The sequence below is a fragment of the Camelina sativa genome, chromosome 7 (genome assembly GCF_000633955.1).
Source record: "Camelina sativa cultivar DH55 chromosome 7, Cs, whole genome shotgun sequence".
In the NCBI taxonomy this organism is placed as follows: Eukaryota; Viridiplantae; Streptophyta; class Magnoliopsida; order Brassicales; family Brassicaceae; genus Camelina; species Camelina sativa.
The window spans coordinates 1327729-1354812 of NC_025691.1; the positions used below are offsets into that span (position 1 = coordinate 1327729).

At 33.6% G+C, this 27084-nt stretch overlaps 6 protein-coding genes across 7 annotated transcripts; 1 reads left to right on the forward strand and 5 right to left on the reverse strand.

Annotated features, from left to right (window-relative positions):
• Positions 6786-9625, reverse strand: LOC104699774 (O-glucosyltransferase rumi homolog). Its single transcript, XM_010415132.2, has 6 exons — positions 9105-9625; positions 8230-8831; positions 7898-8090; positions 7704-7768; positions 7389-7599; positions 6786-7249 (listed from the first exon to the last, which is right to left on the reverse strand). The coding sequence occupies exons 1-6, from the start codon at positions 9276-9278 to the stop codon at positions 6884-6886; spliced, it is 1611 nt and encodes a 536-aa protein (XP_010413434.1). The 5' UTR covers positions 9279-9625; the 3' UTR covers positions 6786-6883.
• LOC104699775 (O-glucosyltransferase rumi homolog) lies at positions 10939-13828 on the reverse strand. Its single transcript, XM_010415133.2, has 6 exons — positions 13474-13828; positions 12629-13203; positions 12011-12203; positions 11739-11803; positions 11429-11636; positions 10939-11320 (listed from the first exon to the last, which is right to left on the reverse strand). The coding sequence occupies exons 1-6, from the start codon at positions 13642-13644 to the stop codon at positions 10946-10948; spliced, it is 1587 nt and encodes a 528-aa protein (XP_010413435.1). The 5' UTR covers positions 13645-13828; the 3' UTR covers positions 10939-10945.
• Positions 14414-16673, reverse strand: LOC104699776 (O-glucosyltransferase rumi homolog). The gene is made up of 6 exons (XM_010415134.2): positions 16331-16673; positions 15669-16216; positions 15401-15593; positions 15257-15321; positions 14949-15159; positions 14414-14866 (listed from the first exon to the last, which is right to left on the reverse strand). Exons 1-6 carry the CDS (start codon positions 16472-16474, stop codon positions 14504-14506), a joined length of 1524 nt encoding a protein of 507 aa, XP_010413436.1. The 5' UTR covers positions 16475-16673; the 3' UTR covers positions 14414-14503.
• On the forward strand, positions 18457-20050 carry LOC104699777 (uncharacterized protein At3g61260-like). Its single transcript, XM_010415135.2, has 5 exons — positions 18457-18776; positions 19216-19266; positions 19373-19460; positions 19536-19617; positions 19713-20050. Exons 1-5 carry the CDS (start codon positions 18521-18523, stop codon positions 19905-19907), a joined length of 672 nt encoding a protein of 223 aa, XP_010413437.1. The 5' UTR covers positions 18457-18520; the 3' UTR covers positions 19908-20050.
• Positions 20089-21766, reverse strand: LOC104699778 (myb-related protein Zm38-like). The gene is made up of 3 exons (XM_010415136.1): positions 21345-21766; positions 20983-21112; positions 20089-20891 (listed from the first exon to the last, which is right to left on the reverse strand). Exons 1-3 carry the CDS (start codon positions 21475-21477, stop codon positions 20255-20257), a joined length of 900 nt encoding a protein of 299 aa, XP_010413438.1. The 5' UTR covers positions 21478-21766; the 3' UTR covers positions 20089-20254.
• LOC104699779 (DEAD-box ATP-dependent RNA helicase 12) lies at positions 23300-26854 on the reverse strand. Of its 2 annotated transcripts, XM_010415138.1 has the most exons (10): positions 26140-26854; positions 25905-25965; positions 25541-25775; positions 25137-25375; positions 24558-24809; positions 24285-24465; positions 24094-24182; positions 23930-24003; positions 23707-23845; positions 23300-23600 (listed from the first exon to the last, which is right to left on the reverse strand). In XM_010415138.1, exons 1-9 carry the CDS (start codon positions 26418-26420, stop codon positions 23767-23769), a joined length of 1491 nt encoding a protein of 496 aa, XP_010413440.1. In that variant the 5' UTR covers positions 26421-26854; the 3' UTR covers positions 23300-23600; positions 23707-23766. The 2 variants fall into 2 exon arrangements, with proteins under 2 accessions (XP_010413440.1, XP_010413439.1); XM_010415137.1 differs by having other exon boundaries at positions 23707-24003.

The following is a 27084-nucleotide window of genomic DNA, read 5'->3' on the forward strand; positions in this document are numbered from 1 at the left end:
AAAAAAAAAAACAAAAAAAAGAAAAAAAAAGAAGAAGAAGAGATTTGATTACATTTGTTGTAATTTGATGTACTGAAACATTAGTATTTAGTATATTACATTTTAGAATAACAAGTATACATATTTCTTAACTTTATTGGCAATACAGTAATGGCATATATGATATTCACCAATTAATATAACTTCCATATTTATATTATTATTTTCTATTAAAAATATTTTTACTACATTTATTTACAAACATGTTAATAATATCTGCATATTTCTGGAATATATAGATTGCCAATACACTAAAGAGGATGCAAATCATCTTTAACACTTGTTACTAGGGAGTTTCCCGCACTCTTGTGCGGAAAAAAGCTTTTTCAAAACAATTATTTTCTAAACTTTTTTTATGGTCAAATATACCACTAATTCAATTCTTTTATACGCTTGTATGGGAAGGTATATTTTTAAATAATAGTTCAACTAATTTAACAAATCAAAAACTAAATTAATTATAAGACTAATAAGGATTCCAACAAAAAAATGTAAATAGAAAAGAATTAACCAAAAGAGAAGCTATAATTTAATCTTCAATAATAAGAAACGGAAGTAATTAATCTAATATAAACATAAAGTAACATAGTTATGAGAGTTACCTGCGAGTATACACGACCAAATGTTTAAGCCTAACAAACCTAACTTCTAATGTTGTGATTGAGCACATCTATATTAATAGCTTAGTATCCAAGTCAAACATTCATAATTATCTATAGAAATTTAACATTTATAAAAATATAATTTTCTCGAAAAAATATTTACAAAAGATTTTAGTATTTATTTTCCATTTTTTAATAATTTTAAATGGGATACGATTATTTCATTCCAATTTTTTCTAATTTTCGTTTTTTTAAATAATTAATTTTTTTTAAAAAATATATTTTTAAAAGTGAAAGAAAAATTATTCTCTAAAATTACTCGTTTTTATTTTCAATATATATATATATATATATATTTAATTGTTTTATTTGTTCATCCACCTAATTGTAATTGTCAGGATCTTTGTCAGGATCTTTTGTATTTGTTCCTCCTTTTGGTAGAGTATCCAGCCGGAAAAACATGGTTTTTTCCGGAGATTTACAACAATCCTATGAGATTTTGTCGGGATCACAAAAGATTTTGTCATATCTTCAAATTAAATGGATATTTATAGTACATCCTCTCGAGATTTTCAGTTCAAACCGTCATAATTATCTATAGAAATTTAACATTTTAGAAAATAAAAGTTTTCTTAAGACAAATATTTACGATAGATTCTAGTATTTATTTTCCATTAAAAAAAAATGGGATATGAATATTTGATTTCCTTTTTTTTTCTAATTTCGTTTTTTTAAATAATTCATTTTCAAAAAAAAATATTTTTAAAAGTGAAAGAAAAATTATTCTCTAAAATTACTCGTTTTTATTTTCAATATATATATATATATATATTAATTGTTTTATTTGTTCATCCACTTAATTATAATTGTCAGGTTCTTTTGTCTTATTTAGAGTATTTGTTCCTCCTTTTGGTAGAGTATCCAGCCGGAAAAACATGGTTTTTTCCGGAGATTTATAACAATCCTATGAGATTTTGTCGGGATCAAAAAAGATTTTGTCATATCTTCAAATTAAATGGATATTTATAGTATATCCTCTCGAGATTTTCAGTTCAAACCATGATAATTATCTATAGAAATTTAACATTTTAGAAAATAAGTTTTCTTAAGACAAATATTTACAATAGATTCTAGTATTTATTTTCCATTTAAAAAAATGGGATATGAATATTTGATTTCCTTTTTTTCTAATTTCGTTTTAAAAAACATTAAAAGTGAAACAAATAGTTTGTAGAAATTTAATATTTTTAAAAACAGAGATATTCTCAAAAAAATATTTGCAATATATTCAAGTATTTATCTTCTATTACTTTTAAATTCAAAATGAGATTTAAAATTTAGATTTTAGATTTTTATTTTTTTTTATTTAGAAATTGTGAATTTTACAATTTATTATATATTATTTATCCATCTAAAACAATTTCAAATAAACAATAATTGTAAACTGTTAAAAAAACTCTTCCAAATCTTCCTTAATCTCTTTCTTTCTTGAAAAACCTATGAGATATGAAGTCTTGAATTTAATTAATATTCATATCTTCTTCTTTCTATCAATTTAATAGAAAAAAATATCAGTTCTAACTATTATATTATTTTTTTAAAAATAAACAGAATTATAATTGAAATTCCATCTTATTTCTATTTATTCAAGAGGGGTAAATAATTTATTAGGCGCAAAAATTATATTATTATTATTCAAAAAAACAGAATTATAACTTAAATCTATTTGTATATAGAAAGAAATCTAATTTTTAGAAATTACCATAAATTTTCCATGAATATAGTCCATCATAATTTTTCTGCAAAAATAACATTAGGAAAAAAAAACATTAGCATCAATATTATTTTTGAAAATTAAGGATTCAGGTTAACAAAGTTTAATACCTGGATTTTATTATATTCAGTTTTATATATCTACAATTATGATCATCCATGAATTTACCTGAAAAAAAAAATTATGAGTTTATTTCAAATAACCAAAGAATAAAATAAAATATAGAAAAATTGTTTGATCTTGATTTCAAAACATCAACTACAAAAAGAGGGAATGAAAAATTAGAATCCGATGAATAATATAAAAGACCAAGATTATAATTCAAAATAAATTGGGCACACATATTGTATTATTAAAAAATAGAATTATAAGTTATTAGGTACACATATTATATTATTTAAAAAACATAATTATAATTTAAATATACTTGTAAAAAGAAAGAAATCCAAGTTTTCAGAGAATTACCATAAATTTTTCATGAATATAATCCATCATAGTTTTTCTGCAACTATAACAGAAAAAAAAACATTAGCATCAATTTTATTTTTAAAAATTAAGGATTCGGGTTAACAAAGATTAATACCTGAATTTCATTATACTTAGTTTTGTAGATCTATAATTATGATCATCCATGAATTTACCTGACACTAAAAAAAAAGATTATGAGTTTATTTCAAATTTCCAAAGTATAAAACAAAATATAGAGATCAACACAGCATACATGTTTTAAAATTTGGAGAAATTGTTTTATCTTGATTGCCAAACAACCACTACAAAAAGAACAAAAAAAAGGATGAAAAATTAGAATATGATGAATCATATAAAAGACCAAAATTATAATACAAAAATAAATTTGAGAACATGATAATAGTTTAGGGTTTTTTTTTTCTTGTTTTTGAGTTATGGATGATGGTTAGAGTATCTAATATTTATAATAGTAAACGACATATGATTTCAGGGTTTTGATTAAGACGGTGTATTTTTAACAGATTTTTTTAATAGAAACTCATCTAGATTTTTTGCCATTTTTTATTAGAAATACCTTAATATAATATTACTTTAGTTTTTTCTTCCAAAATAGCACACACAGTTAATTTTTCCAAATGTAGCATTTTTTATATATTATATAGTATATATACAACAATTTATTATTTTAAAAATTAAACACATAATTTTAGATTTTTTGGTGAAGCATGCCGGGAATCATCAAATCTGAGATTATCTTCATTTCTGATTTCATCTTCATCCACTTCCGAGAGAAACACCGTCGCCATCTCATCTCGTTCCGGCGTTAACCGGTCAGCTACTCTGTGTAGGTACACGATCCAGAAAATGCATAAATGGTTCCAATCCGAGAAACAGAGTATGAGATCTATCTCGATTTGGCCTTTCGATAATTAAATGGAAGAGTTGGATCCAAAACCCGCTCCTATCTCAGCTCGCCCTCTCATATGACTACCTCTGAATTTGAATAACCACTTCAAAGACAACGAAGATGATGAAGAAAAGGATATCTACGAAAATGAAGATGATAAGAGACCAAACAAATCGAGTAATTACATATTGAGAAGAGCTTGTATGGTTTATAGATTTGCTGGAGTTGGTGGAAGACTCTTGTAATCGGGACAGAGAGAGAGAGAGAGAGAGAGAGAGAGAGAGAGAGAGAGATCGTCGAAAAGGAAGAGGAACAACGATGGATGTGGTGGAAGAAAGGAACGAGATTCAACTACTTGGGTTCAGCTAATGAATTCTGGGAATTTTATGCTGCAAGATGATAGAAACAATGGTGAGATTATGTGGGAGAGTTTTAAGCATTCTTATGATTCTTTTGAGTTGTTTAAATTTGGTGAAGTAGCTCAACTGCTCAAGCGAGTACAACTACTAGTCATGATGATTTTCTCAACCGGGTCAAAAATGACAAGAGAGGAATGCTTCATGTTGTGTATCATGTTGTATCGGAGGAGAATGAATCAAAAATGGATACTACTTGTGGAGCACAATCTCTGGTCGTAACTGAAGTTGTGGCTATGTGTTGTGAGTCCAGTCTTTTATAAATCACATGTCCAAATTGTGTTGTGCGAAGTCATCATATCTCAACACCAAAGTTGTTGCATACCAAGTATTTGATATAATGTCATTGAGAACAAAGCAAGAGTAGAATGTACTCGTTGTTGATTTTGATGTCTTTGGCTTGTAGTTTGTCTATTATAAAGTGGACTAGTAGTGCTGATGAGACAAAGAGAGTGGAGGGGGAGGAACTTCTGGTTCTGTTCATCACCATTTTTGGAATTTCTAAAAACATTTAGGAAAGCCTTCTTAAAATTTAAGGATCCTTCCTTAACATCATCCAATCCTTCCTGAATATTTTTATTTTTGCATCTAGCGTGGTCTTTTCACTTGTATTAGTGTTTATTGTTATACCGTTTCATGAATGAAAAACTTGGCTTATTAGTTACACTCTCTTAGACAATTCTTGAAGGATATGGCCGTATGGGGTTTAGTTCTTAAAGCTCACTTTTCTTTATGAAGGATATCCTAAATTTTAAAAGATCCTTCCTAAATATCATCTAATCCTTCCTGAATCATTTTTTGTAGTAAAGAATTCTCTTGTTGTAGATAATGGTCAGAATAAGAAGATTATTCATCAATGGTCAGAATAAGAAGATTATTATGGATGAAGGTGGTGTTACTCCGTTTTAAGGCTTTTAAAGGAGAGTTTATCGACGTAGGAGAATTTTCTGGCTGCTACATCGGCAGTGTTTTTGCAATAATGGTTAAACATGATATGAATGCTCAAGATAAGTTTGTTAGACAGAGTGTGATAAAGCCGCTAGATATATTTGATGTTTTTGTTGATGATACAATTGTGTAAGGAGTTCATAATGGTCTTCCTGAATTTAAAGGAGTTCATGATGGTCTTCCTGAATTTAAAGGAGTTCTTCATGAATATTATTGAATCTTAAATCCTCCTGAGATGTTACATATGCATTGTCATGGTAGCTGCAAATTCCAATAAACCCACGATTTGTTACAAGAACAATTTATTTTGACAAATCTCAAATGAACCATTCATATGAAGAAATAATAAAAGAGAGAGATAAACATATTTAAAATAATTTTTATGAATCCGAAATCTGAATCATCACCTCCATTTCTTAAAATCTGAATACTCGTAAAAAAACCAAACAAACCAAACTCATCCCAAATTAGTAACAGTCACAAGACGAAATGCTCTTATTAGTTTTTTTTTGTGCAGTACTAAGTTAGTAACAGTCACAAGATGAGAAATTAACGTGGAGTGAACCTAATTAAGAACAACCTCAATTATGATTGAAATAACAAAGGTAGTTAAATAAGAGTAATCTGAGTTATTATGAAGCAGTGGACGAACTCTAAACCTTCTTGTATCAAATAAAAAGGTAATCTGAGTTATTACTGGTCAAACATGTTATGATACACAAGTCCACAATTCCTAATAACAAGATTAGTATATTTTTCAACAAGCTCATAGATGTAAACCTCTGAAAAGCTTTGTTTAATCGATGGTGGTTTGTAACTCAAAGTGAGCAATCAAAGCTTTCAAGCTTCCCATTAATCAACAACAACAAAAAACACAGATCTAATTAAAGTAAATGCCAAATAAAATCATAAACCAAACAAAGGCGCACCAGATAAATCTTGCTCCCTTCAATGCAAAATCTGCAGAACATCGCGAATAGTTCGTTCTTTTTTACCAGCGAATAGTTCGATTAACAATGGAGTATTTATTAGATAATAAATATACCTACACATATATTTGCTAATGCCGATTTACTAGTAAACCATAGTTAAGAATTAATTAGATGCCATTATTATTAGTAACCAATTATCTCCTTAATTTAAACAATACTTATGCTGGTATAATGTTGCCACATCTCATAATCCTAGTTCAAATTTGAAAATATGCATCCTACTATATTAATTGGGAAGTACAAATATGAAACTAACCTTAAAATAAGTAAAAAAATACATTCACTTGCCATTAGAAAAACATAATTAATTAATTAATCTTTATTAATTATTAATAAGTAGCAAAATCGTTAACACATCAAATTAACTTAAATCTACAAAATAAATAAAATCTATTCAAATCTAAACTAATTTGTAATTGAAAAGAAAAAATATTATTTAAAAAATTAATAGCTAAGATTTTAAAAATCTAATCAAATACAATCTATATCAGTTCTGTTTAACAACTTAGATTTAAAAAATTAATAAATAACATAATAACAAAATAAATTATTAAAAATTTTCATCAAAAAAAAATCCGGCCCGCGGTTTAGTCCCTAGTGTGAATAGTATATGAGAAAAAAAAAAAGAGACAACACACATTATATGAGTCAGTTGGCTAAACTGGATTATCTTTAATATTTTTCATACAAATTAAATCAGACTTACAGCTATACTTTCACTATTGAATAAATCAATCTTATTTAGGACCTCTCAAGTTCCAGTACTCATCGGTCCACGTCTCAACTTTTCTTTCCGCACTTACTTGTTTCTTAAGAAGCTTCTTGAGCTCATGATTCCTATAAGGAGGAGGCAGATCGCATGCAGCCTTGACGTTCGGAGACATAACCAAGGAGTCGTCCATGCACTGCCTGATCAGACCACCATCAGTGATTGGACAAGCCATCGTCTCAGAACACACTTCTGTCGCATTTTCAGGCACGGTCACATCCAACTTCATCAGTTTTCCATAGCCTTGCAACACATACAACATGTAATCATACACATACTTCATATCTAGGTTCTTCATCATGTACTCACTTCCTTGTCTCCCTATGATTTGTGCCTGTATATATAGAGATTAAAACCATCACAAAATAATTATGAGTCGACATAGAATTGCGAAAATAACTAAACGAGTGGTGACAGTGATTTACTTGAATTTAAAACTATTTTGATTTTATATTTAGATAAATATTGCTTACCTTTTCCGTGTTGTTATTACCCCATTCCACTGCGAATTTGAGGTCACCACATTTGTTGTTTGGTCTAATGGGCCAGAAGTGCTTCATTGGAACCATACTTCGAATAAAAAAATCGTAGTACTCTGGTTTAACCAATAGAGTCATACTATCACACGAAAGTATATACTTTTCGCTCACTGACCACGCGTTTCCTTCTATGTAGATCTTATACCTAAATGTCAAAACCAAAAATGTTTATTAAAATGATTAATATGACAAGCAAACAAAATTAGATATAAGTTATATGTATCTATTGAATGTACTCTGCATATGTACCTGTGAGTGCATTGATCTTCAAGGTTTGATCCTTTAAATCCTGCCTTTATCTCACTCCTCCAATCCTAAGGCAACATATGAGACAGAGGACACAATAAATTATGAAATCCTATAGATCACTTTTTACAAGTACATGTTATGAAATAAAACTCATTATTAGAGAATGCGTGAAAAGATATATATATATATAATACCTGGACATAGAGACGAACCATAGGATCATACTTGTCGGAGAAGTTACATCTCATAAGATCTCCTCTTATAGGTGAAACATGAGGGTTTCCTTTCCAATAAGCGTACGGAACTCTATCTTCCCATTTCACTCTTTTGTTCCCTTCTTTTAGTGCCACAGATAACTTATTCCACTCCTTAATATTTAGCTCTGGCCTATAAAATAATGAAAAAGAAAAGAAAAAAGTCAATGTTGTTTATATAATAACTTGTTTGTTACGGCCTTTACGGGTCATCTACGTTATATATTGACCAGATTTTAGATATTAGTATAATCCTGATGAATTGGTCATACCATCCCCAGAAGCTCCAATCAGGGAATACGATGTCGTATGCATCACGGTGACCACAGTAGTGAAACAACGGCGGAGGAGGCCACGTGTCTTTACTGTTTTTCTTAAAGTTTCTTTTCCAAATGGCGGGTCTATCATGGCAGAGGAAGAGAAGCTCAAGATCAGGGACTTGACCAGGATACATTCTTAGGAGCTGAAGTATTCCCCAGATTGTGAACACATCTCTTGTTTGAAATGCTTTCTCGTATTGATGAACGTATAATCTCCCTGATTTTATCACTACCCTGAAGTGAGCATTCGGTCTTGCTTTCTCTAGTGTTTCCCTTGTGATCCCTGTCTTTTGCCATACCTTTAAGTCTCGGTGGATCCACCAAAAGTAGTCAGGACATGTCTCCGTGGAAGAGATCGCTGGTTCGAACTTGGTTGGGTAATTTGAAGGACATGTCTGTGTTGTGGTGGTGTTGAGTGATGTGCAGTTCAACGGGATCTTGATGATGATCGTGGGGATATCTGTAATTGGTTTTGTTGTTGTTGTAGTAGGGCTTTTGTTGGTGTTTCTTGTGAATATTGATGGTACTTGGAATCGATTCTCACCTAATACAAACTATTAACAACTCCATGTTATATATAATTAAAGATCCAACTTCCAAAGAAAAACTTGAAAAAAAAGGTTTGTAATAAGTATCAAAATATGCATGTAATTATTTAATTGGTTCAAAGAGTAGACACAGAATAAAAAACACAAGTAATACATAGGTATAGTAGTAAGTATTCCATATATATGTTTAAATATATCATAGCCTAATCTTTCTCTTTAACGTGTTACTTGTATTGATTAAGCCAAAAAAAAATTCATGAGAAACAGAAAAATATACACCGTATACTTCCAAGAGACAGAGGCACTAAGGAAGGTGATGAAGAGTACGAAGATGAAGACTTTGGTGGAGACCCCTGTCTTTGCAAGTTTAGAGTTTAGACTCGTTATCGGGTTTTGATGTTTCTGATGATGATGATCTTCTGTGGATTGAACCACGTGCGCGTTTTCCCTCATCGAACAAAATTTACAACAAGAACAAAGAAAGTAAGAAACAGAGAGAGATATTATGAAAAAAAACTTGTGATACAGAGCGTCATGGACTCATGGATCTCTTTTATGGGATAAAAAAAGGATTATCGATTTAAGGCTTTTGGGATCTATATAAAGTCTGGTTCTATTCTAAGTTTGATGCATCAGACAAAAGGTTTCAGCCTGTAATTATAAGTTCGTTCACGACTGATATTTTAGTACTGATGAATTGTTTCTTGAAAGGTTTTAAGGGGAACTACAGTGAACGCCTAATTAAGTCAAACCTTGATATAATATTATACTAATTCTTCCGATGTTCTTTTTTTTTTTAGATAAGACTCATGGAACCCGTGGGGGATCTTAATAATAAAATTAATTAGCAGCAAGGTGAGAAATTCGAAATCATGCATTTTTCAAGAGCCAAATATATTTTCAAAAAAGTTAATCTATACTTTTGAAGATTTTCTATAAAAGATGAGATAAGTCATAAGAGAGTTGCGATCAAGATGGGCCAAAAGTTTGAAATTTCTATGGAAGGAAAAAAAGTGGAAGAAAATTCAATTTGTTAAATTCAATTGATAAAAGATATTGGAGAAAAAAGGATAAATTTCTATGATAAGATATTGGAGAAAAAAAAAAAAGGTTTGGCAGGTTCCACCTTATCTTAACATAACATGATATGTTCCGTAGTTAATTAACGTTGAAAAGTTTCACTTCATGCCAAAACAAAATTATAAACAAAAATCACATCATCGTACTTATATATACAAACTAGAATCGATCGAGCGTTTGTAACGTTCCATATCCTTTTTTGTAATATGTAACTAACGAACTAAAAGTCATTTGATTTGCAACTAATTAAGTTAATAAAAACGCATAGGCGAAAAAAAGAAGAAGAAAGAGCATATAATAACTTTTTGAGAATAGGCGAAAAAAAGAAGAAGAAATTCGTAAATTGAATACTTTTCAAGATCCATTAAAACAATTTTCCACAATAACATAATTAGACCAGGCTGGGGACCGGGTTAACATTTCAAGTCTTGTCAGTGCAATGTCATGTGATTAAGGTATAAATAATCTGTATAATTAGCAGTAGATTCGATTATCCCCTCATTAATTACATAGTTAAAAAATGTATATTTTATTGTATATCTCTTCTGATAATCGTATTTTTAAAAGTATCAATTAGATGAGCATATAATAAGATCATAACATTATCGTTAACTGTAAAACCGTAAAAGAATAGTATAATCAAAGTAGAAATTATTAATAACTATAATAAACGAAAAAAGAATTAAGGTTTATTGGTCAAATCATGAAAGTATTTGTCCTCCCACATCTTAATAAGACGTGTTAAATTGATTTCCTCTCAAAAACTTCTTCTAGTTGAGCCAGAGTCTATCTTACAAGCCGTGAGATATTTGTCAAATTCTAAAGTGTCAGCATTCTATCAATCGGCTAGAAGGAAAAATTAAAAGATTATTACATTGCCATTTAAAATATAGTATTTTGCTTAATTTATGTTGTATCAATGATAAATCTAATTCACACTTTTATTGCTTAATTTAGATACACGCTAAACCAAACCAAATTAACTAAAATTTGGACAATTAACAAACATTTTGGTAAATTAACGACTCACGGTTATAAGTTTACTGCTGAAAAATCTTGTTTTGGACTTCCCAATATTCATCGGTCCACTTCCCAGTCTCTCTTTCCGCTCTTTCTTGTTTCTCAAGAAAACTCTTCATCTCATCGTCATCATAAGGTTGCGGCAGATCACAAGCCGCCTTGACGCTCGGAGACATAATCAACGAGTCGTCCATGCACTGCCTAATCAGTCCACCGTCAGTGATTGGACAAGCCATCGTCTCCGAACAAACTTCTGTGGCATTTTCAGGCACTGTCACATCCAACTTCATCAAATTACCATAGCCTTGCAACACATACAACATGTAGTCATATACATACTTCATCTCTAAGCTCTTCATCAGGTATTCACTTCCTTCTCTTCCAATTGCTTGTGCCTATATATATCGATTTTATAAGATCATCGCAAGACATATAAAATATTATAATTGCAAGATAAAGAACTGTTGGATTCAAATTAGATTTGGATACCATAGTTTAGTTACCTTATCGGTGTTGTTGTTGCCCCATTCAACAGCAAACTTGAGATCACCACAATGGTGAGGTCTGATGGGCCAGTAATGCTTCAGCGGGATCATACTTCTTCCAAAGAAATCATAAAACTCTGGTTTAATCAGTAGAGTCATGCTATCGCATGCTAATATGTACTTCTCGCTCACCGACCATGCATTCCCTTCTATATAAATCTTGTACCTTCATTACCATATCCATATCTCAAAACCGGTACTATATATATATTCTAAAATCAACTAAAATTTTTCAAATCGATCATATTGCAAACATATATATACACACCTGTGGGTGCATTGATCTTCTAACTTTGATCCTTTGAACCCTGCCCTAGTCTCCCTTTTCCAGTCCTGAAATAAACACGAGAAAGAAATCTAAATCTCCATGTATACAAAATCACATGTTCTTTCAACCGGTATGATCCTGACTTATATATCATGAGTAAGCTTTTTCATATAACGTACGGTTGGTTTTTGAGATCAAACTCGATAAAAATTTCCAATATGTTTGAATACAAATTTTTTCAAGTCAGGTATTAGATAGATGGAGATATATACCTGGACATAGAGACGAACCATGGGATCATACTTGTCCGAAAAGTTACATTTCATAAAGTTTCTTCTTGAAATAGAAACCATAGGATTCCCTTTCCAGTAAGCGTAAGGAACCCTATCTTCCCATTTTACCTTCTTGTTCCCTTCTTTTATCGCCTCTGATAACTTGTTCCACTCCTTTAGGTTCACCTCCGGCCTATAATTAATCTTACTAACTTAAGTTATCAGTTTTATTCATTTTTAATTACTATAAATTATATAAAAATAATTCTAATATTTTTTGGGGGCTTAAGGATTAGTTAACTGATTAAATATCTTTAAATTAACTATTTTGGTTTAGAATTAGAAATAATTTGAAACTCGTATGAGTTGGAATGTTTTTGAAATAATCTCTATCCAAGTTTTGTAAAATGTTTATTTTTCTTTTGAATATAATAATTAACATTAGATTAAAAAAAAAAGAATTAGAAATAATTTATTTATACATATATTTTCGCTATTATTAATTAATTCTTATTATGATTATTTATTGGGCTATGTATAGTATATTTATAACTGGCTAGATCAGGGGGAGCTCCTAATCCGAAAAATATTTGATTTGATTCTAAAACACTTACGTACCAACCCCAAAAGCTCCAATCAGGGAACACGATGTCGTACGCATCACGGTGACCACAGTAATGAAACAACGGCGGAGGAGGCCACGTGGCGTTGTCCTCTTGTTTAAAGTCTCTTTTCCAGATACCGGGTTTATCATGGCAGAGGAAGAGAAGCTCAAGATCAGGAACTTGACCAGGATACATTCTCATGAGCTGAAGAATCCCCCAAATAGTGAACACATCTCTTGTTTGGAATGCCTTATCATACTTCTGAACATACAGTCTCCCTGATTTTATAACTAGTCTGAAATGAGCAATTGGTTTTGCTCTTTCTAGTGTTTCCCTTGTGATTCCTGTCCCTTCCCATACCTTTAGGTCTTGTTGGATCCATCTGAAGTAGTCAGGACAAGTTTCCGAGGAAGAGATCTCTGGATCGAGCTTGGTTGGATAGTTTGAAGGACATGTTTGTGTAGTGTTACTGTTGGGTGATGTGCAGTTTAATGGGATCTTGATGATGATCTTGGGGATAGTTGTCTTACTGGTGTTTCTTGTTGATATTGGCGATATCTGGATTCTACTCTCGGTACCTAATACAAACTAAAGAATCGTTGGCATTATCAATGAGACAAATAAAAAATAACGTAAGACAAGAATCACAAACTGATAGGTATCAACTCTTTTTTCAATGGTGTGTTTCTGTTTGCTCAAATCTCTTTGGTCTAATTATGGTAACATATATTTCAATCGTTCATAACCTTATTATATGTTTCTTTTGCAATTCACTACATTCACATGACATTGTCATTCCTTAAATAATTATATGCATTATATACCATAGCATTTTAACAAAGAGATAAAATTGTATACCATATCCAACCAAGAAATAGAAGCGCCAAAGAAGATGATGAAGAAAACGAAGATGAGGATTGTCGTTGTGATCCATGTCTTTGCTAATTTAGAGCTTGAACCCACAACTTGGTTTTGTTGTCTCTGAGGATGATATCCTGTGGATTGAGCCACATGCATGCTCTCTCCCATCGAACATAAGACGAAAAGAAAGATAATAAGATCTAGAGAGAGAGCTAGAGAAGACTAGCAAAAATTTTAGTGTCTTAAAGTGAACACATTATGAGGTTGAAAATAAATTAATTAATAACTTTTGGGGTTTAATCAATACACAAAGGTAAGTTTAAAGGCTATGCTTATGGGATTAGGATCACTGATTAGTGCGGAAGTTATGAAGACTTTAAGGAGAACTAAAGCGAAGCCTAATTAAGTCAAACTCTTTCAGCCTCTAACGTTGCGTGTCAACTAATTATTTTTATTTTATTTTCACCATTATAGAATATTGTTCGATGTTAATTTTATTTTCATGTATCTTTTCTTATTTAACTAAGACTCGTTGCAACTAAGTTAATCAACAAGCTAAGCAGAAAGGTCAAGGAGTCGGCCAATACTTCCACTCGTAATTTGTAATGTAATACTCCCATTTTATCATGAATAAAAGTAAAACCGAGGCCCGGATTTATATTTTATAATTATATCACCGACACGTGATTAAGGTATAGGAATCCGTAATACTAAGCTTAAGATTGTCAACCCCTCGTTAACTACATAACTTGAAAGACTTTATACATTACTTACGCATGGTAGTATATTATGTTTCTTTTTGGTGTGATATTGTTAGGTATTAGGTAAAGTTTAAACCAACATTTCGAATTTATCTAACATGTTTATTAAATTTATTAATTATATGTATTCTATAATTAAGAAGATCGACCAAAACCAATGTTAGGAGATCGATAAAAATCATAACTTGTTTTCTATAATCAAATCTCGTTTGTAACTCGTAATTTTTAATTCGATTTTGCTATTTACAAAAAAAAAAAAAAAAAAATTAAGGTTTCTTGGTAAGATCTTGAAAGTACTGGTCCTCCCATAAGTCAACTTGACGTGTTAAATTAGCTTTTCTCTCAAGAACCTCTTTTAAATCTTGAGGGTCATAAGGAGGAAGCATCTCACAAGGGGATTCTTCACTTGGAGACGTTACCATAGACTCCGCCATGAAATCTCTCCACCGTTCCGTCGCGGCACATCCCATACTGTCGGGAGTAATCTCCTCGGCATCCAAAGGAACCTCAGGCTTAAACTTCAAGAGCTTGGCATACTCTTTGAGTAAATGAAACATGTAGTCATACACATACTTCATATTCACCTCCTCTCTTATAAATCTACTCCCCATCTCTCCTATCTCACGAGCCTACACAACAACAAAAATCAGGGTTAACTTTATACAAATCAAACTTAAAGGTCAAATGTAATAAATCTTTAGTTAAATCAACCTTGTCCACATGGGTATTGCCCCAATGTACAGCGAATTTGAGAGAAGTACACTTGGAGTCGTCTCTTATTGGCCAATAGTGTTGTAATGGCATCATTCCTCGTATATAAAAATCGTAGAATCTTGGTTTTACATATAATGTCATTGAGTCGCATGCCATTATATATTTCTCACTAACCGACCATGCCCATCCTTCTATATATATCTTGTATCTGTTACATATTACCCAAAACCATGCTTAGAAAAATCGAATCATGTATTTATTATACCTAAAACGTACTGAATGTGTATATTAATACTCCCTTTTACCTGTGAGTGCACTGGTTCTCTAGGTTGGAGTTCTTGTATCCTTCTTTTGATTCCTTATCCCAATCCTTAAAAACCATTATTCAAATTCAGATAACTTTTCACATAACTATTATTTTATTTTATGTCATAATCTTTTGAAAAAACCTGAATATAGAGACGAGTATTCCACTCTTCATGTTCTGAAACGTTACATTTCAGAAGATCTCCTCTCGTAGGATCAACATAAGGATTGCCTCTCCAATAAGCGTACGCCACGCGATCTTCCCATTGCGTCATATTGTTCCCTTCTTTAATCGCCTCAAGCGATTTTTCCCATGGTTTTACATTCACTTCAGCCCTGGCCCATTAAAAGCCCATATTAATATAGTCTTAAAATGAAAATAAGCCCAGTAATGTGGTTGGGTTGGCTTACCAGCCCCAAAACGACCAATCAGGGAAGACAATGTCCAAGCTGGCGTCATCAGAGCAGTAACGGAAAACTGGAGGTGGTTCCTTGTCTGGTTGACCAATAATAAAGTCATCAGATCGGACGACGGGACGATCATCAGCGTCGAACATAAGGTCGAGATCAGGTAATCTCCCAGGGTACCTCCGTAACAACTGTAGGATTCCCCAGAGAGTAAAATCGTCTCGAGTTTGGATTGACTTCCTATATCTCTTAACGTACGCTTTCCCGTTACGGATGACCAATCTAAAATGCGCCGTCCTGCTCGCTTCTTCGACCATCCTTCTTGTTATCCCCGTTTCTTTCCACGGCTTCAGATCCTCGTGGATCCAACGGAAATAAGAAGGACACGTGGATTGTTGTTTTGAACGGTTTGGATTTAATCTCGAGGCGCTATTATTCTGAGAGTAGTAATGATACTGGATTTGATGTGATTGGTTCTGTACGGCGTCGCATTGGTATGGGAATATAGGTTGGTGTTTCTTTGTTATTAGCTTGGAACCTGCAAGAACATTCTGAAAGAGAGAAGGTCAACGATTATACTTTATTTAGCTACGTAGTGATGAGATTTGTATTGAAAAGAAAAAAAGAAATCTAAAAGTTAAAGAGTTTTTGGATTTAAAACTCACAAAGTCGTGAAAGCCCAAGAAGTTTAAGAGGGCAGCTGAAATGAATAGAGAAGCGACGATGAAAACAGTTGCTTTCATGATGCCTTTCCCAGGGGACGACGACACCTTGTTATGTCGTCGTTCTTCGTTGTTATTCATCTGCATTTTGTTTCTTTCTGTTGTTGAAGCACAAATATGTGTTGATTTGTAATAGAAGATTGGAGAAAGAATCGAGCAAAAGACTAATTAAGGAGTAGGAATCGAGTCTTGAAGCAATTTGGCTTTTCTTTCTTTTATGTGTTGATTTGTGATATTTAATTATGGTTTTGGTTGGCTCACTTATATGCACGTTTCTTCGATCCCTGATATATATATTTTAGGTTACCGAAATAAATTAAACCCTATAAATATATAGTTTTTTAATACTCACTAGACTACAATTTCTCGTGAGCTAGTCGGCAAGTCCCCTCCCTTAATTTAACGTGGTGTTAGAACTGAGAAGATAAGAAGACAAGAAGGAGATAGAGAAATGAGCTGAGCAGAGATAATGACCTATGCGGCCCATGAGAGAGATAAGGAAATGATTACTGTTCATTCATTAGATAAAGAAACCCTATTAAAGGGATCTTCCTTTTAATACAACAAGTATACAACCTTAGCTTAGGGAAACATCACATAATCTAAAACGACATCACTTAACATTATTATTATTGACTTTATTGAACCCTCTACTTCTCCAAGAGGTTCTCTTACTCTTCTCCTGACTCCTTTAGCCACTTCCAGTAGTCTCTCCTTCATTGACTAAACTCCTTTCTTCCACTGGTTCTCTTCTTCTTCTTCTTCATAAACAACAGTGGTACTCTTAGCCTATCACGTGGCTCGTTCTAAGAAGTCAATATATTCTAAGTTCCAAACTGCCCACAAATACGAGTGAACTTGGCCCCTATAGCTATATGTTCGGCAAGTCTCAGTCTCACAGACATTATAGATCAATAGTTTAAGATCCACTGTGCTTGACAAAAAAAAAAAAAAAGTTTAAGATCCACGGTCAACTAATCTTTATTCGTCCATTTAAGGGCCTTATAATTATATTACAAAAAAAAAAAAAAAAAATCTTTTAAAGTCCTTTAAATTATCATGAGGTAAGGTATAATTAATACGCTGGATATATGAGCTAAACCTGTGATTAGGCCTTCCTAGACTAGAGCTTCCTCGCTTCTTTTCCCCCACTAAAAATAACATTTTCATAATAGTATATTATATACAGTATATACATGTTCTATACGGTTACAAGACGAATGGTACTAAAAACCGTTTAATATTTTATTTGAACTAGATGGAAAGCCCCATTACTACAAAATCATGAAATTAAGAAGCCTCTGTAAGAAAGTATCTATCTACAGAAACAAAATTTAAAATTTTTGAGACTTGAGAGAGTTTCGTGTAGTCTAAGTCAACAAATCTTGTCGAGAGTAGTTGTCTTTTGGTCAACAAATTTTGTTCCGTAGCTCTATGTTATCTTTTTCGAAATGGAAAATCAATCTCCTAACTAATGTGAAATCGGCCCAATCAAATAAGGCCCATTTACTATTGCGCGTATCATACACGCACTGAACCGATGCAAACTAAAAGAAAAGGATGATAACCTCCACGCGCCAAGCAAAACAACTCAGAAAAGACATGCTGCACTCTTGTTGTATCTTCTTAACGTATCTGTCTCCAGCGTGTCTTCCTCCACGTCATGCTTCTGTCCCGACATAATATTATTTTTATTATTAACAGTAGAAGATCCACTTACTTATTATTTGATTATTCTCACAATCTCAAAACAGTCTGTATTTTTAGAATTATTAAAAAATGCTTTGTTACAAAACTGTTTGACATGATTTATTACATGGTAGTATTTGTTTAACCGTAATTACCTGTCTGTCGGCAAGCTGACTTTTGTGTTCAAGCCGTAGGATCTGATGACTTTATAAAGATCAACGGATGTGAAAATAAGATAATTTTAAACAAAAGAAAAAACGCTGTAAATACGCTACACGGTATCAGCTAATAGTAGAATACAGTATAAACCTCTTTCTGTTGCTTTGAAAAAAAAAAAAAAATATATATATATATATATATCTATCGAATTATTCATTTTTTGTCATTTTCGATTTTACTACTTTCTTTTTAATTTTATTCTCTGTTTCTTCGGCTGTAGAGACTATGGCGGAGGAACAGAAGATAGCGTTAGACACAGAGTCTCCGGCCAAGGTTACGGCTCCAGCTCCGACTCCGACTCCGACGGAGGTTCATACTCCAGCTCCTGTTCCAGCTCCGGCTCCGGCGGATGTTCCTACACCAGCCCCTGTTCCGGCTCCGACTCCGGCCGTTGTCACGAAAGACGTTACGGAGGAGAAAGTTCAAAGCCCATCTCCGGAGCATATTACTGATGACTCCAAAGCCCTTACTGTTGTTGAGAGTAATTTTCTTTTCTCTTTAGGCATAATACTGATGATTAGTGCTCTTTGAGAGGCTTCTGCTTTGATGATAAATTATGGGTTTTTGCCAAAAACCTCTTTGGGGTTAAGTTTGGATTTTTTGGTTTTAGAGCTTTCTGCAGAGAATTATATTATTTGGGATTGTGTCTGTTTCCCCAGAGCTAAAAAATTGGTTTATGCAAAACGATTAAACATTAAAATATGGCAATCCCGAGATTTCTTTTGGCAATTGGTGAAATGAAACGCCTTTAAATTGTTCTTATTAATTGGGTTTTTTGTTTTGTTGTTGTCACACACTTGTATAATTCTATCTTTATATTGATCTGTATGCGTCTGCTTGTGACTCTCTTTGTGTCAAGTTTTGGGGTTTTTTTTTGTTGTTGTTTATGTTGTTATTCTAATGGAATGAGATTCTTGCAGAACCTATAGAGCCTGAACCCACGAAATCTTCGTCTGCTTCTCTCGATAGAGGTAAGAACTTAAACAACAACAATTAAACTATGTGACTACTTTCTGGTTGTGTATAAATGTTTTGTGGAAGTTGTTACTGAGCTTTTTCATTTGTATTGTATTGTAGATGTTAAGCTAGCTGATTTGTCAAAGGAGAAGAGATTGTCTTTCGTCAGAGCCTGGGAAGATAGCGAAAAGAGCAAAGCAGAGAACAAGTAAGTAAGAGATATTTTTTAATGATCTTTTAGGTTCTTTTGTCTGATTTTTGCTAACAAATTGACATGGAACAGAGCTGAAAAGAAGATCTCTGATGTTCTTGCTTGGGAAAACAGCAAGAAAGCCGCTGTTGAAGCGCAGCTCAAGAAAATTGAGGTATATAGTAAACTTGGCATTATAGAGATATAAACTGTTTTAATGTGATTGAGGTGGAAAGTGTTATTAATTTGAAATGTGATTTTGGAATGCAGGAGCAACTTGAGAAGAAGAAAGCAGAGTATGCAGAGAGGATGAAGAATAAGGTTGCTGCGATTCACAAGGAAGCAGAAGAGAGGAGAGCTATGATTGAAGCTAAGCGTGGAGAAGACATTCTCAAAGCTGAAGAAACTGCTGCTAAATACAGAGCCACTGGAATTGTTCCAAAGGCTACTTGTGGATGTTTCTAATCTTGAATTTGCTATACATGTTTCTTGTGTGTTTTCAACTGTAAAGTGTAACAATTTGTGTCTTCTCTTCATATGGCTTTGTATTAACCTTGTTTGTATATTAATTTTGTGTGTGGAAAAACATCAGAGTGAATATTTGTTCATTGTTTCTCTTGTGCTATTTTCTTAAGCATTATCAAAATCATGACGAGAAGATTGATACACAAACTCATTAAGGATCAAGAAGGTTTTTTCTTCTTTGAAGTTCTTCTACTAACTAACGCTAATTTACATAGATTATCTCTACTACTGAAGACCAAAAAGAACCAAAGTTTAAAACTTTTTCTTACTACACTTCCATAAGATGATTAGAATTTAGAACCCATGGAAACGACACCAACATGAGTCTGTGAGTAACTGTCAATGTTCTCTTCCAAGAAGCTCATATCGTCATCACTTATTGGGAAATCAAGCAGAAGTTGAAGAGCAGAGTCTGTTGAGTCATCCTCAAGATTATTTGAACAAGGGGAATAATCAGAACCATGAATCGCCACAGTAACCTCCTCTTTCCCTCCAAAAGACTTAGTTGAGCTCTTTTGAAGTGCAGATGAGGAAGATGTTGTCCGAGAGCAAGGGCTTTGACTAGTAGTTGTTGATTCATCTAAAGGAGCAAGATTCCTGAAAGCTTCACCAATCTCAGAGTTCCATATGCGTAAGAAGTGATCGCAGTCAGTTTTAACACCTCTACCAGAGGAAGAAGGGCAGAAGAGCATCGATTCTCTAGAAAGCCTTGCCTCAGCTTCAACTCTAGCGCTTTCCCATTGAGCCATGTGGCGAGTTGTGGGAGAAGATGGAGCTTGTTTAGGTAACCCGAATGAAGTTATTGGCTCATGAGTTTTAGGATCAAGACCCATAGATAAAAGACGCTTCTTCAAATGAGTGTTCCATAAGTTCTTGATCTCATTGTCTGTTCTTCCTGGAAGCTGTGCTGCAATAGCAGCCCACCTGAGAAAAAAGAAAAACAAGAAAGAACAGAAATCAGACAATGTTAAAGAAGCTAGAGAAGAAGAAGGTGGAGAACCAAGTACTAAAAGACCTGTTTCCGAGAATGGCATGAAGCTGGACAACAAGTTTTTCTTCCTCAGCAGTGAACGGACCTCTCTTTATGTCTGGCCTTAGATAGTTTGTCCATCTCAGTCTACAACTCTTTCCACAACGAAGTAAACCTGTTTAATTTCCCATAGCCAAAACAAAACTAAATAAGATGAAACGCTTTCTCCATGAAACCACTCAAGAACCCTAGTTGTCAAGTTTCTCCAAAACCCCAAAAAAACTTTTAAAGATTAAATAAATTATGGAATTTTCAGTAAAAAGCTTGATGTAAAGATAAAGACTCTCTCTCAAGAATTTAACAAAGTAGAAAAAAAGAGGAAGAAGAAAATGAGTTTTTTTGTTTACCAGCTTGCTTGGGGAGTGTTCTCCAGCTTCCATGGCCATTTTTCTGGATATGAGCAACAAGAATCTCATCTTCATCAGCCGTCCATGGACCTTTCTTTAAACCTTTCTTATCACAACAAGGTGTTCTTCCCATTTTGTTGTCCTTCACCTCGCTAACAATAGCTCTTTCTTTTTAATTGAAATTCGGAGAGAGAGAGAGAGAGAGAGAGAGAGAGAGAGACGAAACAGTTGAAACAGCTAGTAGACTTTTAGACTCATTATAGAAGAGACAGACAAACCCCAAAGTGAAAATAAAGAGGAGAAGATAGGAGGATCAAAGAGAGAATTTTTGAAAATATGGGAAAAGTATATGAATGTTTTTTTTTACTTGGTCTGGTTTTAATGTCGTCTAGATGAAATAAAAAGCCAAAGGAAGCAATCAATTTACGATCTATGTTTCTTTGATACCTATATAGTATTAGTATTTATATATAGGGATATTGAAAGAAAATATAAAAGAAAGAGGAAGACAAGGAAAAAGAAATAAATACGATTGTGTGTGCAATAGAGACACGAAAAAGGACGATCAGCGAGCTTCGAGCCGGCCCTGAGCATTTAATACACGCAAAATTCGTACAAACATTTATTAGATTTGTATTTAATGTTCATGACAGCAACAACAGGTCGTTCAAACAACAACAACAAAAAATCGTGATTGCAAATATTTGGACCCTTTTGTTTAACATTTTCCCAAAAATTGCAAATAATAAAAAGGGTTGCCTATAGTATGTTTTTGTAAATGTAAATCCTAGTAATTCTTATAAAGCTTCAGAGTTTCATTGTCAAACAAAAAATTATTAAAGCATATGTATATTTTGTGAATTAGGGAGGGTTCATTTTAGATCAATATGTAAATTATGATTGATATGAGTATGACCCAAGTTTTGATGTCGAAAACAGCTAAGGGGAAAAGTAAAGAAGAAGTGGGCTAGGGTTCTCTCTCAGGGTTTGAAAATTGCAAGAAACAGGAAATAAAAGAGCATTAATGGCGGATAATACGAGACATCCCTCTTTAGCCGGGAAATAAAAAACAGAGAGAAACATTTATTGTTATCTTAGAAGAAAAAAGAAAGAAAGAAAGAAAAAAAAAAATACTCATTTAGAAGTTAATAAAGAAAGGAGCAGGAAGTGGAAGTAATGGAGACGACAGTGACTTGTTGTAGGAGCTAGCCGAAGGAAATGACTTGTTGTAGGAGCTAGCCGAAGGAAATGAAATGTGATGTGACAAACACGTTTTAATGAAAAAAATTATAAACTAAAAAACGAAAACATGGTTCATTTATTAACTATTGACTATTTTTATATATTTGAGATATTTTATCTTGTATTTATTCTTCTGTGAGAGTTATTTTTGTCGAAGTTTTTTTACTCCAAATTTCACTATTACTAGTTTTCTTATAAGAAATTAATTACAGAGTCATAAAAGAATCCAATAGAAAGTGGACACGTAATGTATGTGTAGTAGGCTTAGGGATCACAAAGAGTCAAAGATAGAGAAGCAAAAGATACTGTTTGTGTAAGGGACCTTGCTGACATATCAGTGGGGTCCAATCATAAATAAATGTGGTCAGCTACAAGTCAAAGCCCCCCGTATACTACTACTATGTGTTGTTGTTTCGTAAATACGCTTCTCTTGTCTGCTACATATGTTTCATAAATGTTTATTTTCATGAAAGAATTAAATGAAATCATATCTTTTCATCAAGTAGGGAGAGATCTACACAGCAATCAGATTTTACATGAATTGAGATAACACTTACAAACATGATCGCCAACGATTACGGATGAAATATAAATATAGGCTTAAAGATTCTGTAAAATATTTACTGAGACATAAAATACTTGGTGAACTACCAATGAGGGAAGAAAGAAACTATTTTGGAAAAATAAAATAATTTTTTATGCAAGTACAAAAATAAAATAAACAAAGTGCAACTTTCACGATTTAGAAATCCTAAATGCGCTGAGGCCCATAATTCCAAACAAAGCCCAACACAAAAACAAAACAGAGAGGAGGGTCATACGTTCTATCTTTTATTACTAGCCAAGTCAAAAGAGGAGTCATAAAGTGCAACGTAAAAAGGTTTCATAGAACCAGGAAATATAAAACGTCTAGAAAGAGATTAGAAACCAAACAAACTCTGTAACACGAGTCTTTACATGAACCGCCAAGTACTTGTTGCCTCATCTCCTCCGCATCGAGCTTTGAGAAACCACCTGAAACATTGGGTACATTGGTTTTGAAAAGATGCACTCTAGCTTCTTTTTAAAATTTGATTTCAATATTTTTTTGACAAGCTAAGAGAGAGAGATTCGTCTTTACCATTTAAATCAACCCGTGTCTCTCTTCGGGTGGAGAAACGTTTCATGCAATGTTACAAGTTTACTGACAGTAGATTGCTTGATCGATATTAGATGGAATTGGCTTGATTTCAGTCCCAAGTTCTTGCTCAGTCTGATACCTGTTTTCAAAACATGATAAATGACTAAGAAAACTATAACGAAACAAAATCCAGTTAGAACAGTGGAAAGAAGGAAATGCATACATTTTGAAGCGGTCCTCGTATGTCACCAAATTCACAGCCAATCCAAGGTGTCCAAACCGTCCTGATCGTCCCACCTGAGCATTTCACAACATGAATTAAGAAACATGAGGATGTACTTGAGAGAGAACTTAGGTAGATCATAAACAAATTTTGTTTCGACCTACCCTGTGTAGATACGACTCGGAAGTCCTAGGAAAATCAAAGTTGATCACTACATTCACAGCTTGAATGTCTATTCCTCGAGTAAAAAGATCTGCACAAGTCAGTTCACAATAAGTCAAATCATCATCATCATCATTATCTAACTACACGTGGCCATTCTTTAAAGTACATGCTTGACAAACACAAAGAATACCAGTGCAGACGAGATTCCTGCAAGCACCATTGCGGAACTCATGGAACACTCTGTTTCTATGGTCTTGAACCATCTTTGCATGAATGTAGAAGCATGAATAACCAAGTTCTGTGATTTTCTTAGCCAACAGCTCCACTCGATTGACAGAATTGCAAAAGATTATCGATTGATTTATTTGCAGCTGGGATTCAAGAAAAATGATAACTAGTTTAGAACATCCAAATCAAGTGCCAAATACTTCTGTAGTTACAGGGATATGTCTAGACATCTGACCTTAGAGAAAAGTGTGTTGAGGCAGTGAACCTTCTGTCTTTCTTCAACAAAGGCATAATATTGTGTGACACCCACAAGCGTGAGTTGATCCATGAGATTGATAACATAGGGCTTCCGGAGATGGCGATCCTTAAAAGCCTTGACAGTGACAGGAAATGTGGCGGAAAACATCAAAAATTGACGATTTTGTGGCAGAAACTGTATCAATTCCTCTAGAGAAGGTTGGAATTCTGCAGACAAAAGCTTGTCGGCCTGGAAAAAGTCATTTGTAAGGAGTCAGAAACATAATCAACATCAGGTAGATAAAGAAATAGAAGAAAGAAGGCTTAAGGGGTAAATGACTTTTAGCAGTCGTAAGTATTAATATGCATAAGTATAATAATACCATACAATCAATTCTGTTGAATCTTCAACAGAGAGAATGCAAGGCAAAATTAAGAAATTTCCTTTTAGCAGTAATCCCACAGTTTTTTCTTCATCGGTTTTAGCAATAGTGACATGAAGAACATATACTTGGGGAGCCATATCACAAAGACATAGTTAAGATCAAGATATTAGGAAAAACTATCAGGAGCTCACCTCATCCATTACAAGCATTGCACAGTCTTTCAAAACACACACACCCTTTTTTGTAAGATCCAATATTCTTCCAGGAGTTCCAACCAACAGATGTACAGGTTGATGTAGTCGCATGATATCATCTCTCAGACTGGTACCGCCAGTGGTGACCATTACCTGGATATTCAAATACTTGGAAAGCTCCTTGCAGACCTGTGATGTCTGAAGGGCCAGTTCTCGCGTTGGCACTAGAATCATGGCTGCATAAGAAGATGGAACAACAAGTGTTGCAAAGACAAACAGTCAGTCAGTAACTCTTTTCCACAATATAAAAAGAACCCAGTCATTGGTTTCACTCTACTGAGCATAGACAACTGATCACACAACAACTCAACAATAAAAAGAAAAAAAGGGTAGCAGCATACCTTGAATAATATTGTTATTTGGATCAATTTTCTCGAGGACTGGAATGCAGAAGGCACCAGTCTTTCCTGTGCCGTTTTTGGCTCTAGCAAGAATATCACTACCAGTTAAAGCAATTGGAATGCTCTCTTCTTGAATTGGAGATGGCTTCTCAAAACCCTTCTCATAAATTCCCTTTAACAGATCTCTTTTCAGAAAGTAATCTTCGAATTCATTTCCTTTAGTAGCGGTCACATCCTGCAGACAATATCAAAGACAATGTTCATCATAAACAATAATGCTCAAGAAAGCTTTGTTGCTGAAAAAGAACAACTAATCATCAAGATTCATAATCACTCTGTAGAAAGTTTAGAAAGGAAGCCATACCGCAGTCTGATAACGTGTGTCAGGAGGTGGGAGCCTTAACGTTGCCTTCCAATCTTGGCCACTGAGAGTAACAGAGAATCAATCAGCAAACAAAGAGATACAACTTCACCACAAATCAAAATCACATTACACAGCACAAATCATTACTCACTGCAATCCAAATCTATCCATAACAACCACTTCAGCATCACCACTATTTGCAACCAAAACGTAATCAAGAACAGGAGGAACTTACTTAGGTTCGCTGGTAGCTTCGGACTGAGACGTCTTCTGAACCTCATTAGCGTTATTGGCGTTACCAGGAATCTGAGGGCGTCTTGACCACTGTTGCTGCTGGTGCTGCTGCTGTTGTTGTTGCTGCTGCAGTTGCATCTGCGGGTAGCCGCGCTGAACATACTGATGCTGCTGATCTTGAGGCTGTTGCTGCCGATACGACTGATGATAATCAGGATTCGGCGGCGCACCACGTCCGGTTCCAACCTCCGGTGGATACCTTCCTCTGTTATTATTATTCATCACAAATCTCGATCTCGAAAACTTATTAAGACACAAGACAAACCCTAAATCGACCTTTTACAAAAACTACGAAAGAATCTGCGATATAATCTGAGGAGTTTACAAAAGAGAATGCTATTCAAAACCTAGAGAAGGGTTTAAAAGAAGCTGATCCGTGGAAACAAACTCTAGGCAAGATCGGGAATGCTCAAATAAAACCACAAACCGGTCCGCCAGAAAGAAGAAAAAAAAAACGAATCGAGAGTTCCGATTGATATTATCACAACACAAATCCGAAGAAGAGAAGAGATGAAACGAGAGAGAGAAAGTGAATTAAAGAGAAAATTATAATCTCGGGAAATTTTCTTTTATTGGAGTGGTTCGGTTACAAAAGGAGGAAAGTGACGAATCCACACACTCGCCGGCGTCTTATTTTTGTTTAGGGCGTCAATGGATTTTCTCTTCTTTCTTTCACAGACTCTCTCACTTTATTATCTATTATTTCTCAAAACGACCTTTTTGTTTCTATTGTTTACATCAATAACCCATAGTTTCCTTTTCCTTTCGATTCACCCTATGTTTTATTGTTTTGTCATATGTGACACCTATTTTTTTGCCATTTTTCAATTTCTTAATTGAGTTCTTCTGATAAGTAACATTTTTTCTTCTAGTTACATAACAAAAT